Source organism: Vombatus ursinus, unplaced genomic scaffold (assembly GCF_900497805.2).
Source record: "Vombatus ursinus unplaced genomic scaffold, bare-nosed wombat genome assembly UNPS02014794.1, whole genome shotgun sequence".
Lineage (NCBI taxonomy): Eukaryota > Metazoa > Chordata > Mammalia > Diprotodontia > Vombatidae > Vombatus > Vombatus ursinus.
In genome coordinates this window covers 22,705,217-22,722,483 of record NW_020954572.1, presented here as the reverse complement: position 1 = coordinate 22,722,483, position 17,267 = coordinate 22,705,217, and the positions used below count along the sequence as shown (strand labels likewise).

General features: G+C 39.2%; 1 protein-coding gene and 1 pseudogene across 1 annotated transcript in view; one reads left to right on the top strand and one right to left on the bottom strand.

The window, feature by feature from the left end:
• Window positions 1–2,600: 2,600 nt before the first annotated feature.
• Window positions 2,601–17,267, bottom strand: part of GPR176 (G protein-coupled receptor 176) — a 115,275-nt gene continuing 100,608 nt past the window's right edge. Inside the window, exons 2-3 of the mRNA XM_027870168.1 lie at window positions 8,970–9,222; window positions 2,601–3,723 (exon numbers count right to left, since the gene is read on the bottom strand). Coding sequence (XP_027725969.1) covers window positions 2,601–3,723; window positions 8,970–9,222 — 1,376 coding nt within the window. The remainder of the gene's footprint in view (window positions 3,724–8,969; window positions 9,223–17,267) is intronic.
• Window positions 16,862–17,235, top strand: LOC114048969 (annotated as a pseudogene).

The following is a 17,267-nucleotide window of genomic DNA, read 5'->3' as shown; positions in this document are numbered from 1 at the left end:
ACCACAAGAAAATTGTACTGTATCATTCTATACTGCATAAATGACTATGGAAAAGTATAACTCCACAGTGACACCAGTCAATAAATGAGAAAAAAGAAAATAGAAGAAATCCATACAACTCTTCTTGAGTTTACAAACTTTTTTTACATTTTTATTAAAATGTTAGTCTTTATGTCATAGAAATTCACTCTGCATCGATCTGTCAGAAGCCATCGATCTGCTTCAGACATATCTAAGAAATATGCCGACCATAACCCGCCTCAGTAGAATTTATAATATACCTATTTTTTTTTCAAAACAACACAGAAATGTCCACGTTTGGCAAATTTGTGTAAACTAGGCAAAATTTCCCGCTTGTTTTTTGTTTTAAATAAATGTTATAATGACTTTGCATGTTTTTGAAAGCTACACTGGAAGGAACACATTAAATACATTGGCAAAAAGCTATAGATGTTAGGTCTGTCATGCACAGAGGGAGTAGCAGTACAAACCTTGAGAGTGTATGTAACAGTCGCTATTTGTGCTTTAGGTCAACTGCGCCAGAGGTGACACACAAATAAGAAGAGGTAATAAAAGGGCTATTATTTGCAACAAAAACATGGGTTTTTACCCCCCACAGTAAAGGACAGTAGTTTTGCTAAATGTAATGCCTTGAAGCTTACACTCAAAATACATATGACAACACAATCAGAGAAAGGAAAGATGGGAAGGAATATCCAAGGAGGGCCTGAAACCCCTCTGAAGGGTAGACAGGCTTTTCTGACCAAAAAAAGAAAGGCAGGAGAACTCAATGCATTTAGAATCTAGGCAAAGGGTATGGAAGAACAGAGATTTATTTGATGCTCCTATGAGCATTAATGAGAGCAATCCACTTCCTTTACCCTCAGGACAGTCTAATGGCCTTGGGTAGTACAGGTTCAGTTACCTGAAATGCTTATTTTTTTTTTCATGAGGGTTTGACCTTGTTGGTACAAGTGACTAGAAGAGGTGCCATCCCTCTTCCAGGAACCACCTTCAGTCTCACACCAGAAATTCATCTGAGAGAAGCAAACCTTAGAAATAAGTATTTATTGGATGTTTCAGCTTCTCATTCATTTCAGATTGATTTTCCAGAGAATCCAGTTTATATAAAGTTGGGTAGAAATTGTCATATAATTTCAAGAGGGAATGTGTTCTATGCAAAAAAAAAAAACAACAAAACTTTTTTAAAAGATAACCCATTTACATCTCTTTAATGCACTTTTACTCCTACTGGTCTTCATTTGGCACCTTTCACGTAATTCAGTAAGAAGAAGAAAAACTACAGTGTTCTGGACACTTTTTTTTTTCTTCTCAGTCTCTCTTGATACCTAGCTCTGAGTTTCTTTTATGTCCCTTTCAGTGACTGATGAGACTGTTAGGTGGTCCAGTGGATAGATTGCTGGGCCTGGAGTCAGGAAGAACTAAGCTCAAATCTGACCTCAGACACTTACTAATTATGTGACCCTGGACAAGTCACTTAACCCTGTTTGCCTCAGTTTCCTCATCTGTAAAATGAGCTGGAGAAGGAAATGGAAAACTACTCTATGCCACGGAAACCCCAAATGGGATCATGGAAGTGTTGGACACAACTGACCATCAGACAAATAGTTATTGATGAAGACTGGACCTGTGATCAGCATAATAGACGGAATTCTCAGCGAGTAAACTCCCTCTACCAAAACTGGCTGGTAATTTCTCTGCAACTTACAGTTTTAGTAAGTGGCCAAGAGCACTGAAAGATTAAGTGACTTGCCCAGAATTACTGCACCAGTATGTGTCCGTGGAAGGACTTGAACCCTGGTGTTCCTGGTTCTGAGACCAGCTCTTTATACCCAGCTGCCGCTCTCAGTTACTGATGCTGTAACAAGATGGGGAGGGGGAAGAGGATGCAGTATTTTGCAGCTCCATATATCCTCTCCGATACTCATTGTAACCTAGTGGATTGCTCTGTGAAGCTTCAGTGCTAGGTGTCACTGGTTAATCTTTTCCTCAACTGGTGATAGCAGGGTACTTCATTTTCCATATGTATAAGATGGGGAGGGGATGGATCCCCTCCCTATATCACAGTGTAAGTAATGAGAAATCATTGTGAGATGTCAGTGAAAATAGTTTAACCTCTTATGATGAAAAGGTGGCTGGATAAGGATTTAAAAAAAAAAAAAACTCTTAACAGTCTAAGTGATATTTAGGGACATGAGACGTTTGGTCCTGTCCTTATGACCTATTATTTGCAGCTATCTTGAGCTTCCTTCAGACAGCTGTTGTCCTATGACAGCTGAGTGATTTTCTTAGGTTCCTAACCTCCCAGGTGAATATGGGAGAGGGGATAAGAAGTCCTGGGGAAATGTATGGAGGGGCAGGGCGGAACCTCTGTAGTTTCCACAAAGTAGAATGTGAACTTTACCATTAACATTGGTGACACAGAGACATACACTAAAATAATAATAATACTTGGATACATATTTCCCTTTCCTATCTCTGCATTTGGCACACACACCATAAGAGATAGCAGGGCCGATCCATGGGATCGCACCCTATGGCCAACCTCAAGCAGGCTGAGCCGCGGGGCTCCAGCCCTTCTAAGAATCCACTTTTGGAAAGATGCTGACTTTATTGTTTCTGCTGATCTTCCGCTCCACCTTGCCTGGCTTGGTCAACTTGGTCTGGATCAGTTCCTCCGGAGTGTTCCCCAGCGGAGGAAGTAACCGTTTCTTGCTATTTCGGTTTTCTGAGAGCCACTGGGGAGGCAGCTCAAAGGGTCCAAAGCCAAATTGTAGGGAATATTTTTCAGGGGCCCCCTCGACCTCTGCAGGCATTGCCAGCACTCCATGACCCATAGGATCTACAGTACCAGGTGGTGCTGGCAGAGTGGCAAACTGTAGCTCTTGTTCTTCCTCCAAGCTATCGGTGGGGATTTCCTTTACCTGGTAGTTGGTGGAGCTAATGGACTTGATCTCATTCTCCTCCTCATCCTCTGTGGACTTGAAGATCTGCTGCTGTCCAATGTTGAACATCTCCAGAAGCTGGCTTCCTGAGCGCACACTGGGTTCCAGGGTCCCATCAGGGACCCCACTCCCTGAACTAACCACATTGCGACGACTGTATCGGCGGTGAAGTTGAACCAAGGTTCCCACCAAGCACTTGCGGACAGATTTATTTATAGTCAGAAAGAGTACAGGGTTGGCCAGGAGAGACACTTTTGGCAACCAGATGGCAGTGAGTAGCAGGAAGACTGATGTATCGGAGACATTGAGCACCACCCTGTAGACAACCAAGGTGGCATAGGGGACACTACATAAGATGAATATCATCACCATAGATAGCAGCATAGCATGCAGCTCAGCCTCCCTCTGGGAGGCATAAGGGATTGAGATGGTATTTTGTGGAGTCCGGAGAGCTGCAATGATGACCTTCTTCTTCTGACTGGCGCTCAAGGCCCTGCGAATGAGAATCATGAAGAGGAAGACCATGGCCACAGGTACGATGACAGTAGTGATGTTATAGATCAGGACATACAACAGGTGGCCCAGGTTATAGTTCCAGACATCTGTACAGGTAGACATGGCATAAATGTCAGCCACATTGGTCACAGCAAACACAGGAATGCTAGCCACCACAGCATGGGCCCAGATGTACATCACCAGCTCACGAGACTTGGCGTCAGAGATTTTTCGCTCTAATGGGTATAGGACTGAGTAGTACCTGCAAGATATACAAGAAAAAAAAAGTTTTACAACAGAAAAATTATTTTAAATTAGTTGATTACTAAATGACTAAAAGCAGAGTAGAGCTAGAACAACGTGCAGAAGCATTATCTAAGGTACTAGGGCCTTTGCTGCACAATTCTAGAAACATCACCAGCCAAATACAGAAACCTAAATGAGTGGGGAGACAAAATTCTAGAGTCCTAATTATAGAATTTCAGGGCCGAAAAGAATTCTTTCATTATACAGATGACGGAGGTTAAGTAATTTGTCCAAGGTCAATTCCATAATCTTGTCCTTCGCACTTTTGAAACTTTCCCATGTTTTTTATTAGGATTGGTCAAAGAGAAGACTAGGAGAATAAGTGTCTTCAAGTATCTGAAGGTCTGTCTTATGGAGGAGAGCCCCACAGGGAAGGAGCAATAGGTGGAAAGGATAAGAAGGAAAATGTTGTATTAATGTCAAGAAAATCTTCCTAACACCTAGAACAATCTCAAAGTGGAATGGGATGCTTTGGGAAATTGTAGGTCTTTCCCTTTCCCCATCCCCATTGGAGTTTTTCAAGTAAAAGCTAGATGGACAGTCAGTGGTTACATTGTAGTGGAGTTTCTTTTTCAGGTATGGGTTGGAATACATGGCCACAAACTACCTGACCTTTCAACTCTAAATTCCAAGATTGCTATGTGAGGAGAACAATAGCAAAATAATTTCAATATATTCAAAGTTATGTAAAGCTCCATCATCACAGGCATGAACAGTCACCCAAAGCACCCCTGTGATGTGAGAGGAGTCATTCTCCCTTGAAGATATATTTATTTTTCAATTCAAGAATAAAAGATAATTTCCAGAATTTTAACTTAGAGGCCTTGAATGTAAACTTATGATACTATCTACTCCTGCAGATGTCACAGCCACTAAAAGAAATATGTCTATGCTCAGATTCAAACTACACTGTCACACAGTTACTTCTATATTAAATATGATTAGCTTCAGAATTGATCTGGAAAGAGGCCAGAATGAAGGATGGACTCTGGTCAGGCACTTTCACAAAATCAATTCAGCAAGTTAAATCAGGGCCAACTCAATATTCGCCTTTATAATGTTGGTCAATCAATATCCCTAACAGTAATTAAGTGATTTTAACTACCTACAAAATTAGATTTATACCAAAATCAGATTGGAAAGAAGTTGGGGGGTGGTAGTTTATCATTTCAAAAGAAGAAAAATACTAATGATAATTAAAGCTTTAGAAATCTGTAACCCCCCCTTAGTATATTCTAGGGTGACCATCTGTTAGAGTTTCATACAGATGCTTGGGGAATTATGGAATTCTTCAGATCATTGAATAATTTCTGTCTAAAAGCTCTAGTCCCATATAATCAGAGATCACATAGGACAATAGATTTAAAACTAGAAGGGAATTTCAAGGTCATCTGATCCTATTCCTTAAGTTACTAGCACTGAATTTGTAATCAAACCCCAGCCCCTTTTATGGATGCAGAATGGATAGGTCATTAGATTTGAAGTCAGGAAAACTTGGGTTCAAATCTCACCTCAGACACTATGTCTGAGTTGTGTGACCTTGGACAATTCACTTCATCTCTGCCTCAGTTTTATCAACCGTAAAATAAGGATAATAATAATAGTACCTACCTCCCAGGTTTATTTTGAGGATCTGTAAAGTGCTTACCACAGTGCCTGGCACAAATAGTAGGTATTTAATAAATGGTTGTTTCCTTTCTTCCCTTTCATGGGAAATGATAGCAATAACAATAAAAAAACAAGTTTTCTACTTTAAAAAGAGGAGGGGTGTGCGTGTGTATGTGCATATTCTTATTTAGACACAAAGGGCAGTTACGGACCCGATAAGTCATCTATTCCTGCTCTGTTCGAAATCGTCTTTCAATATTTAAGTGGATCTATGATTTCATTGGTGTGGACACCACCTCCAATGGAGGAATCCATTGGAGCAATCTATTCATGCCTTTTTATACTATGTAATTCCTGTCCATGTCCTCTGATAAAATCCTCCCCAGAGATTTCACCCAAACATTCTAGGGAACCATCTTTTAGGCCTCTTGATAATATACAAATACCAAAACAGCCACTGTTATTCCTAGCTCTTACTTTATGACTGGCCCACCTCTCATTCCAAACATATATATGTATGTATATGTGCATATATGTGTGTATGCTTGATGACATTTTTTACATTATTTTTCTAATGCAATTCTTCCCTGGCCATTATGCCACAGCCTATTTGTGCCCACTATTAATTCCCCTCATTGTCTTTTAGGTGAGTACTCATTTGATTCCTTAGATATTGTATTATTCCATGATTCCTAGCCATTTAGCATCATCAAAATAACATTAGTGTTAAAAAGGTAGATTTTTGTTTCAAGAAGAAAGTTGAGGTCACTAAAAGGATTGTGTAATTTCTCAGATACAATCCAACATGTTTTCTTTCTCCTACTCGTCTTTTCAGCACTGTTCATTGACTGAACTATCTGCTCGAGATCTGTGTACGGATGGACCATACATCTATAGTCTCCCCATCTAACTTCCTGTCTTGGTAGATAGTACAGGCATTTTTCATCTGCTTGATTTTTCTTGTGTGAGTATTTAGGCTAAATTTCTTTAAGTTTGTGTCATTAAAACATGTCATCTCATTGAAGGGGCTCAGTAATGTTCCAGGGCTTGCTCTACCATGCCATTCACATATAGCATTTGGAGGACCCTGAAATCCATAGGGAATCAATCTTGCATTTAGACTCTGCACTGAATTTCTTCCAAAACAGTGGAAACACAAAGTCAAATGTTTTTGGTGAGCATATGTCTCCTTGTTTTTGTCTCAATTGATATTGATAACCAGAGAGTCAAATAAAGTCAGCTTTGTTATACCTATCAAGGAACTTTATATGATTTAACATAGCCATGAGAAACACTGTTATAGGAAACCCTTTAATATTCTACTGAATTAAATGCTTTTTTAAATCAATGAACTATAAGTACAATGGGATCTTGGTTTATCTTCACCTTTCCATCAATTTTATGACTAAACAGATATGGTCCCCTTCAGAATATCATTTGTGAAAGCCTTTCCTTTCCCATATTTTCATCAAAGATCTTTTGATTTGCGTGCAAATTTTTCTTCTGAAGACTTTGTAGAGATGTGAAAATACAACTAAAGGTTGGTAACTATTGATATCTTCTCAATTGTCTTTTTAATTGATATCTGTCTTAATTGTCTAATTATGTCTGGAATATTTTCCAACAATATCTTTCCTTCTTTCAAAGACTTTGAGAATTGGTCCTTCAAGAACCTCAAAATTATGTTGTCTCTAGAACTGACATACTCTGTGTACAATTGGTTTAGTCCGGATGTTTTTCCTATCTTTTTTTCTCTTACTACTTCTAATTCCTCATGCAGCACTATAAGGACTATGATGTTAGAATCCAAACATGGGTGGGAATTTCAGTATCAGTGATGGAGAAAATGGTTTTGTTTTTAGAAATTACAGATCTTTTCTCATTTTTCATTTGTTTGTCATCCTTCTCTTCATATAGGCCTTAAATGCTCTCAGGGTGATATGGCTAAGTTGGGTCTCATGCTAATTGTTTATAAATTAGTTTTTCCCTCCTCCACTGCTCTTTATTTTGAGATCATTGTATTTATAATCTCTCCCTATTCTCTTCAGTAACATTATAAAAATTGGTTTCTATCCTAAACTTATGTTGCTTGAGTGCCATATAACTCCTCTTGGTATCTGCTGGTTAAATTGGTTCCTAAGTTTTTATTCTTAGCTTCCACATTGTTTTATATCAGTTAAATTGATGTAGGAAATTATAATAGTCTGTACCTTTATCCAACTTCCATTGGGAGAGAGCATCAACTTATAGTTTAAATAGATCAGGTTGGAGCTATTTTAATTGCATACTATATCATCTTGTATTTTTTGTTCTTCCTAATTCTCTTTTAATCTCTTAGAAGTCCTTTATTAGCAGAAACTGTATCTTCAGCAAACAATTCTAAAAGCCATTCACCTGGGCCCAGTTTAGTTGTCACATGGGGTGAATTCTTCAAACATGACATGATATTCATGAAGCTGTCAACATCAAGAATCCTGAGCTCCCAACAATATGGAACAAGTCAGCCTGTCTCTTCAGTAAAATAATCTGTGGGTGGGTTGACACAGCTATGGGTAATTTCTGACTATGGTTTTGGTTAACGTGAAGCCACATACATAATCTGGCTGAGATAGCCCCCATTTATGAAGCACTGAAGGCTTGTGACTCATTATACATTATGAGATAGATAGGTGATATCATTATCTCCATTTTGTACAGAAGGAAATAGATTCATGTCCACTTACAACCATACTCCAGGTTCTCAAAAAAGATTTTTTTCTATCAGATTTAAGCAGATTAATTTCTAATTTAAAGGAAAAATTATTTTTTAATTAATAGTGCTTAGCACACTTACATGGCCCATAGTAGGCATTTAATAAATTCTTGTTGACTCACCGACTAAAAGTATAGTGAGATAAGTGAAATAGAGAATTCTCCTAATTTCCACAGGGGTACACTCTCCCACAGACTCCTCTAGAAATACCACCTTCCAACGCAGCTTGTGAATGTTAGAGATGGGACTTGAACCCATGACTCCTGATTCCCAGTCCAGTCCTCTTTCCAATCTACCCCTTCCACCTTTGAAAAAGCAAAGGAAAGGGAAGTAACATCCACATTACATAACCCTTAGAAAAGAGGCAATTTAGAGGAAACTAGAATCATTTAACCAGGCCCAACTAAATGTGGGGTCATTTCTTGGCATGATGTGAAATGTTTTCATATCTGTAGTAAAAACCTATTTGCACAGTTATAAAGTCAGATGAACAACTAACTACACATGATGGTGCAAATACCACTGTTTCTCACTAAGCTGCCACTCTCAGTATCCCACACAGTATTCATTACTTCATGTTAATGATGTAATCCACCCGTGTGTGTGTGTGTGTGTGTGTGTGTGTGTGTGTATGTGTTTCTGTTGCTTAACAATAGAAAAGTAGATCATGCTGCAGTAACTGTTTCAGATGCTCTATATTCCTGACAGGTGGTAGGCTGAAAAGTGCTTTGGGGAACACTCACAATCACATTTAGTCTTGGGCTGCTGATATTTTTTTCTTTAATAATAAAAAAAAAAACAATAAACGAGGGGAAGGCCACGATCAATAAATATGATCTTACCTGTCCAAAGCAATGACGGGAAAGCTGAGGATAGTCACAGAACAGAACACTTTGTGTAAGAACTTCACCACCTTGCAGAAGAGCATGGTGTAACTCCACCAGCAACAGTGGGCACTAGCACTGAGGACGATGTCAAAAGGCACGCACGCCAGGCTGGCACAGATCCCTGAGCAGGCCAGGTTTTTAATGAACCTGTTGGTGACAGATTTGAACACAGTTGTGCGGCAGGTCGACCACAACACCATGAAGTTTCCTGGCCAGATATCAAAAACATAAAACAATTAAATAAAGAAAACATAGGTTAAAAAATCCCCAAAGACTCAAATTTATATTTATAGTTGGGTTTAAGAGACACTGCTTAAATATTTATACTAATTATATTTATGTAATGCTAAGTGGTGCAGTGGATAGAGTGCTGGGCCTGGAGCCAGGAAGACTTATCTTCCTGAGTTCAAATCCAGCCTCAGACATTTATTAACTGTGTGACCTCGGGCAAGTCACTTGACCCTGTTTGTCTCAGTTTCCTCATCTGTAAAATGATCCGGAGAAGGAAATGGCAAACCACTCCAGGATCTCTGCCAAGAAAACCCCAAAAGGGGTCATGAAGAGTCAGACACGACTGAAACAACTGAACAGCAACACCAATCTGACATATCCTCTCTATAAGTCAGATGTACCGAGGACTCTAAGTAAGATTGTAAATGATGGAGAAGATTCACTGGCAAAGGAGTTTCTTCATCCTGGAATTCCCTATACCAATGAAATCAGAGGTCCAGTCCCAATCCCAAAAATAGACCAGTAAGGTTTGTAAAGCACTTTCCACGCAGTATCTGATTTAATCTTCACAGCAACCCTCTGAGGTTCCACTTTTATTATTATCCCCATTTTTCAGATAAGGAAAGTAAGGCTTAGAGAGGTTAAATTACTTGCCCAGGGTCACACAGATACTAAGTATTACAAGCAAGATTCAAAGACAGTCCAAGTCTAATACTTTTAGGTTCATAGCTCTGGAGTGGGAAGGGGCCTAAAAAGTCATCTAATCCAACTGCTTCCTTTTACCCAAGAGGAAACTGAAGTGGAGCAGTGGATGCAGAGCCAGGCGAAAGTCAGGAAGACCTGAGTTCAAATTCCACCTCAGACACTTACTAGCTATATGACTCTGGGCAAGCCGTTTAACCCTGTTTCCCTCAGTTTCCTCATCTGTAAAATGAGCTGGAGGAGGAAATGGCAAACCACTCCAGGACCTTTGCCAAGAAAACCCCAAATGGAGGCATAAAAGTCAGACACGACTGAAATGACTGAACAACAAAAACAACAAAACTGAAGTTCAGAGAGGTTACCAGACTTGCTCAGGACCAAACAGGATGAAAATTTGAACCCAGGTTTAATGCAAGTTTCAACCCAGGCTCTGACCTAAGAGCCTGCACTTTATATTACACCACATTGCCTCCCATTGTAAATGACTGCTTTGTAAATGTCCACACGATGAATTTTCTTGGGCTGAAATAAGATGGTAAGATCACAGACACAGAATTGGGAGGGACCTCATAGCCTTTCTAGTTCAACACCTCCATTTTACGGAGAAGAACACTAAGATCCAAGTAACTTCAATCACACATTCTCACAGAGCATATTAACCCCAGGTAAGAAGAAAGTAGGGCATCGTGTTGTAAGGTTTTGACATAATATTACTCATGATGAATACCAAAATCAACAGGCAGCTAAATTATCCCACTATGACCTACTTTCTGCTACAAAGGATGAAATAGGCATCAACAAGCCTCTTCACATATGTAGAGCAGTTGCTTGAAGGAAATATATTCTCTTTCTAACTTCGCATAGGTTTGATATGCTGACTCAGAGAGATCAACTCAGCAATTTGCAAAGCAATTCAGTCCAAGAGCTGTTTGCATTACTTCCTATTCTGGTCCTTCAGGCCTTCTCAAACATCCTTCCTGGCAGTGGGGTTATATATTAGGCACTGAGAATATATATAGTCTGAAGTTCTACCGATGTAGCAATGATTCTCCAGGCTTTTTCCCCTCTCCTTTAAGCACAGCTGAGATCCTTGACTGAATCATCTTCACTTACATAAGGTTCACATATAGCACATTAAAGCAAATGACAGCTTTAAAATGTCATCCAGTTGTGGGAATTATGCAGCAAAAGGAGTATCTATAACCTGACATCTTAAATTATCAAGATTCAGAGAGCCTCTAACTCATTGGATAACGTACCATATTATTCATCCCCTCTTTGCTACCAAATAAGAAACTTAGTACAATCTTTCTCCCTCTTATTTACTACCTCTGCTAATCTCTGGCTTTGGCGGTCAAATGCCTGATGAACTTCCCAGATAACTGAAAAAATAGGAAGAGTCACTTGCAAAAGGAGTAAGCAAAGTTGGTGTCAACTAATAATGTTGTTTCAATAATATTACTAGGTCTTACACATATGTAGGGCCAACACTCCAGAAGGTGAGTAATGAAAATATAAATATCTTTATTTTATGGATGAATAAACTGAAATTTGGAGAACATTTTATTCTCTTAAAACCAAATAGAGACAAATTTTCACAGTATCTCTCAGACTCTACTCCATCTACCTCCTAAATTCACGGCAAGCATGAATATATGAATAGTACCTGTTATCAAAGTATAATATGGTCATTTCTTTGGGGAGGAGGATTTAAAGCCTTTTGATTGTTGGGCAGTTTTTTAGAAATACCACTTTCAAAACTGATGCCAACTTATAATGAATTCCCATTTTTTATTGATATCTTTAGATAAATATGGGAAGAAATACTACTAATTGATCTTTAGTCTGATTGCCAAAAATCACAGGAAACCTTAAAATCTAAGGCACATAGTTAATTTTCAGAACCTTATACACTGGACCTTCATCAATCTATCCCCAACTGTCTTCATTAAGCTCCCTTTATGCTAAGACCCATAGTTGGCTCTTTCTGAATCTTTCACCCTTGCAACTTATTCTATACTGTTCTATGCCTTGCATTTAGGGATTAGTGTAGCAACTGGACCTGTGATCTTACAAAGAACTCCCAGGTGATAAAACTCCCTCAACCAATGCAAGTAAGCACTTTCTCTCCAACTTCTAATCTAGAGCACAGAGAGGTTAAGTGATTTTCCAGACTTGTACCCAAGACTTCCTGCCTTTGAGACCAGTTCTCCTTTTACTACAGAGAGAAAAGGATGGAGGAGGGAGAGGGGAAGGGGGAGAGATAAATGGGGTCAGTCCCAAATTATCGAGATGCAGCTGTATAGAGGAGCACCAATAAATATTGTTGTTCAGTAGCTTTCAGTTGCGTCCTATTCTTCATGACCCCATTTGGGGTTTTCTTCAAAAAGATACTGGAGTGGTTTGCCATGTCTTTTTCCATCTCATTTTACAGATGAGGAGACTGAGGCAAACAGTTAAGTGACTTGCCCAGGGTCACACAGCTAATTGGTGCCCGAAGCCAGATTTAAACTCAGGAAGATGAGTCTTCCTGACTTCAGAGCTAGTATTCTATCCATAACGCCACCTAGCTGATCATATAAATGAGTTATAAATAAATTTACTTGTCTCCTATAATTTCTGTGACTCTTCACCACTACTACCAAATCCAAATGATAAAGAGCTCTCTTTATACATGACAGAATAGATAGACAAAGATTCAAGTAGGAAAGTGAGAGATTAGAGTTCAGGTATAGGTAAGGTGACTTCTAGAATCACCGTGGCACAAGTTAACAATAGATACGTCTAGATGAAAAGGAAGAGAGGGTCATGAGAGATATTTGTTGAGCTTATTCAGCCTCTGTGCAGTTTCAGCTCTGATATGACCTCTTTTATGGGTTTTGTGTCTTTGTGAGCACTGATCCTGGTGAGTTTAGGAGACTAATACCTAAAATGAAATGTATATTCTTACAGAATGGTAAAAAACAATGGGCCTATGGAAAAACTCACTTCAAAAATTTAGAGGCATTCCACTTTGATAGAACCTGTACCATTCTAACACTGCTAATACTTCTTTTATTAAAAAAAAAAAACCAAAATTCTAAAAATTTAAGCTTGAAAACAAAGTAATGCAAACTGGAAGCAATGGCAAATTACAAATGATAAGTATAAGAAAACAGCCCATGTCCACAGGAATAAAAGTCCCAGTAAACTGTGGTCAGCAAGGATTAGAATGGCTAAAATGAAAAGGTTTACATTCAGTGTACAATATTAGAAACATCTTCAATTTTGACTTTGCTTTATTTTTCAGCTAAAAGCATCATGGAAGGGGCAGCTAGGTGGTACAGTGGATAGAGCTCCAGCCTGGGAGTCAGGAGGACCTGAGTTCAAATAAGTCCTCAGACACTTGACACTTACTAGCCGTGTGACCCTGGGCAAGTCATTTAACCCCATTGCCTCAGGAAAAAAAAAAGCATCATAGAATCATAGAGTTAGAGTGTTTGATATCTTGGAATTCAGTACCAAACCCCTTATTTTACAGATGAGGAAACTGAAGCCCAGAGAGTTTAAGTGACTTGCCCAAGATCACATAGATAGTAACCAATCATAAACAAGAAATATATACAGTTCTTGGGGTAATTAGGGCAACAGAGAAAAAAGCTAGTTAAGTGTTAAAAAGTCTTAGTATTTTGAGTCGGTCGGTAAGGTAAGAACAGGAATTATCTGTGAGGACTTGCAGCAACCACCACGCCTTAACCAAATGGAGAAGTTACATGCCGTAGCTATTTTTTTAAATTAAGAAATCATTGACCTGGAAATTATAAATCAATTCATTTAATTCCCATGACTGGAAAGGTTCTAGGGCAATTTTTAAAAAAAAAATCTTTTTGTAAGCATAAAGAGCACTTCCCAAGGTCTTGAACCTAGGGCTTCTGATTCTGAGGCATGTATAATAAGAAAGAAGTTATAATGAATCAATAATTAAAGGACAACATTTGCCCTCCACTTCCGTCCTGCTTCAAAAGGAGAAATCATAACCATTTACCACCATACTGAGGTATTAAACTTCATGAATAACAATATACTATTCAATTATCCCCAACAGGTGTCACTCAAGGCTACCAAACTACAAGACACAGATCCCACCCCAACGATGAGCAAACTAGTAAGCTGTACATATCACAAGTAAAACCAAGTATAGACAAGACCAGATTATAAAAGGTAAGGGAGTCAAACTTGAATGAAGTGACTTTAACATTAGCCTCCTCGTTGGTCTCCTGCCTCTATTCTCACCTCTCTCCATTCTACCCTCCACACAGCTGCCAGATTGATATTCCTAAAGCACAGACCTGACCGTGCCATTCCCCTGCTCAAGAAGCTTCAATGGCAATTGAATAAAGTAAATAAAATAAAATGCAAATTCCTCTGTTTGGCATTTAAAGCTCTTCACAATTCGACTTCAACCTCTCTTTCCATACTGATTTCATATTCATCTTTCTTTTGCTATCCCCCTCATGCACTCAACATTATAGCTTACTTGGCCTCCATCACATTCCCCATTCACCAAATTACACTTTCTGTCTTCTGTTTTCTTGCTATAGCACTAGCTGTTCCACATGCTTGGAATATACGCCTCTTCACTACCACTTCTTGGACTTCCTAGCTCTCAAATGCCACCTCCTCCAAGAAGCTGATTCTTCCAGATTACTGCTCCCCACATCACCCCAGAAATTATACTGTATTTATTTTGTATATATCTTGTGTTTGTTTATCTGCATACATATTATCCCCCTACACATAGAATATACACTCTTTTGGGGCAGGGGCTGGTTTTTTCCCCCTATCTGTAGCACATAGTATAATGCCCAACCCACAGAAGACATTTAGTAACTACTTGTTAAATTGAAATACCACATGGCTATGTTCCTGCATCTATTCTAATTAACATTTTTATCAATAGCTTTAATGAAGGCATAGATGGCAGGATCCAAAAATAGCTCCATGTGCCGGAACAATGGGACGGCCCTAACAACCAAAGGCGATATTAAAAAACCGACCTTACAAGTATAGGAAGAGACAGACATGGCTAGAGCAGTTCATGTGTAAGCAACCAGCAACATGACACAACAGCCCCCCAAAGCTAATGTAATCTTGGGCTACAGTAACAGAACTATAGTGTTCCAAATGACAGAAGTGACTGTCCCACTGAATACCTTATTCACTTGTTCATTTTAAGAAAGGCATTGACAAGTAAGAATGTAACCAGGATGGTGAGACCATTTGTAAACAGACCTTATGGGTTATCTGTTGAAGGAAAGAGGAGATGTTTCACTCAGAGAAAAGAAGATTAAGAAAGGACATGGTTTCTATCTTTACATGGTGAAGGGTTATGATGTGAGAGAAGAAATAACATTTATTTTACTTTGCCCCAGGAAGTGAAAAAGGTAGAACTTGCAGAAAAAACAGATTCCCTTTCAATAAAAGAAAAAAAAAACTTTTTATGATTAATCATTCAAAAGTGGAATTGGGTAATCTTGGGAATGAATGAGTTCAATTAATAACGACTTCTCTGAGATATTATAGAAAGGACTCATGCTTAAGTATAGGTTGTACTAGATAACTTGAAGTCTTCTCCAACTCTGAGATTCTATCACACAGAGACAGACAGAGACAGAGAGACAGAGAGGATGAATGGAAGGAGGTAAGAGAAAGGAGAAACAGTGAGTATACACTTGATAGGGAATGGTGGAATGCCATTGACGAGCATCTTTGATGCCACTTACTGGTACCCCACCCTATACTGAGTACCCAGAGGGCATAGTGTTCAATACTTCCTATACAACAGAGAAAGCATTTGTAACAATAAGGGAAAGATAGCCCAGTAATTCATCAGAATAAGTTTATAAGGAGGTCTGATGATAACCTCTGTTGGAGCCAGAAGGAATTTCAGTCCAAGGGCTGAGATTAGGGGGAAGCTGTCTGCTGCTCAATATGGTCAGAAGTCACCACTCTGAACTGGTTAGGCAGCAATTTTATCTGTTTATTGGGGGGAGGGGCACGGGAGAGGCTATATATGTGAAATGTTGCATGTACTTTCAGATAAGGTCACAGTATTATTAGTTTTATTTAACTGTTTTGCTTTGTTATAAGAGACTCCACACCAAGTAGGAGTTAGCTGAAACTGTAATGTAGAAACAAAATATGGGGGAACTAGGTGACAGAGTAGACAGAGCACCAGTCCTGGAATCAGGAGGACCTGAGTTCAGGTCCAGCCTCAGACACTCACTAGCTGTGAGACTCTGGCTAAGTCACTTAACCCCAATTGCTTCAAAAAAAAAAGTACATCAAGGAAACTTTAAAAAGAAACAAACAAATAAACCAAAAAGAAGCATGATAGTTGATTGGATCCATTAATAAGCTCCATTAGCACGGGATACTCATGTATCTTTACTGCACAGTTAAATAGCCCAAGCTCACTCAGAGAAGTATTTCTGATGGCTACTTTTTAATCACTCATTTCCCATTAACAATTTAATGAACTTATTCCACACAGCAACCATGGAGGATAGGTCAAGAGACCTTAATTTTAATTGACAGGTGGGGGCAAAGAATAGTAATCTGACAAGTGCTCAAGGGCTACCCAAGGAATTAGAAGTAGGACAGAAAGAATGCATCCCAGGAGTCCTGCTTCCAGACCACTGCTTATGTTACAAAGTCACCCTTGTAGATTTTACCCTTAAACTGTCTTGTTGCTGCTGCAAGAGCTTCAGGAAACCATTCCATTGTTTTCAGTGAAGTTCCTCCTCAAGCTCCTCAGAGATCTCTAAAAAATCAGCGATGTTCCTGCAGTAACAGACAAGCACACGACCTCTCCAACCCAAGCAGTGAACCGTTGCTTTGACCACTCATAATAGCATGATAGTCTCCCCATGGAGATGTGGCGCTGAGCGAAATGGATAAGAGGAATGTCCATTGACCAGGCCCTGGCCCAAATGGAATTCAGTGACAAGAAGAGGGCAAAAATAATCAATGAAGTTCTTTTAGAAGCACAGGACTTGGCAGTGAGAAACCACAATGTAGAGTTCAGATCCAATTTGTACATAGCTGAATCCACCTCTGGACAAGGCCAGTGCCTGAAATGTATCCACTGTCATGGCCCAGGTTTTCATGGCATTATGGAGAAGATTTATTGCCATTACTTTGTGATGGCACACACCTTCTTCCTTCTGAGCAGCCAAAGATGAGCTATGTCTATGCCAAAGAATATGTTCAGGAGCTTTGGAATTGGACCATCATTCATTCACTATGATGACTTCAAACCCCACTGTGTATATTTTCCTT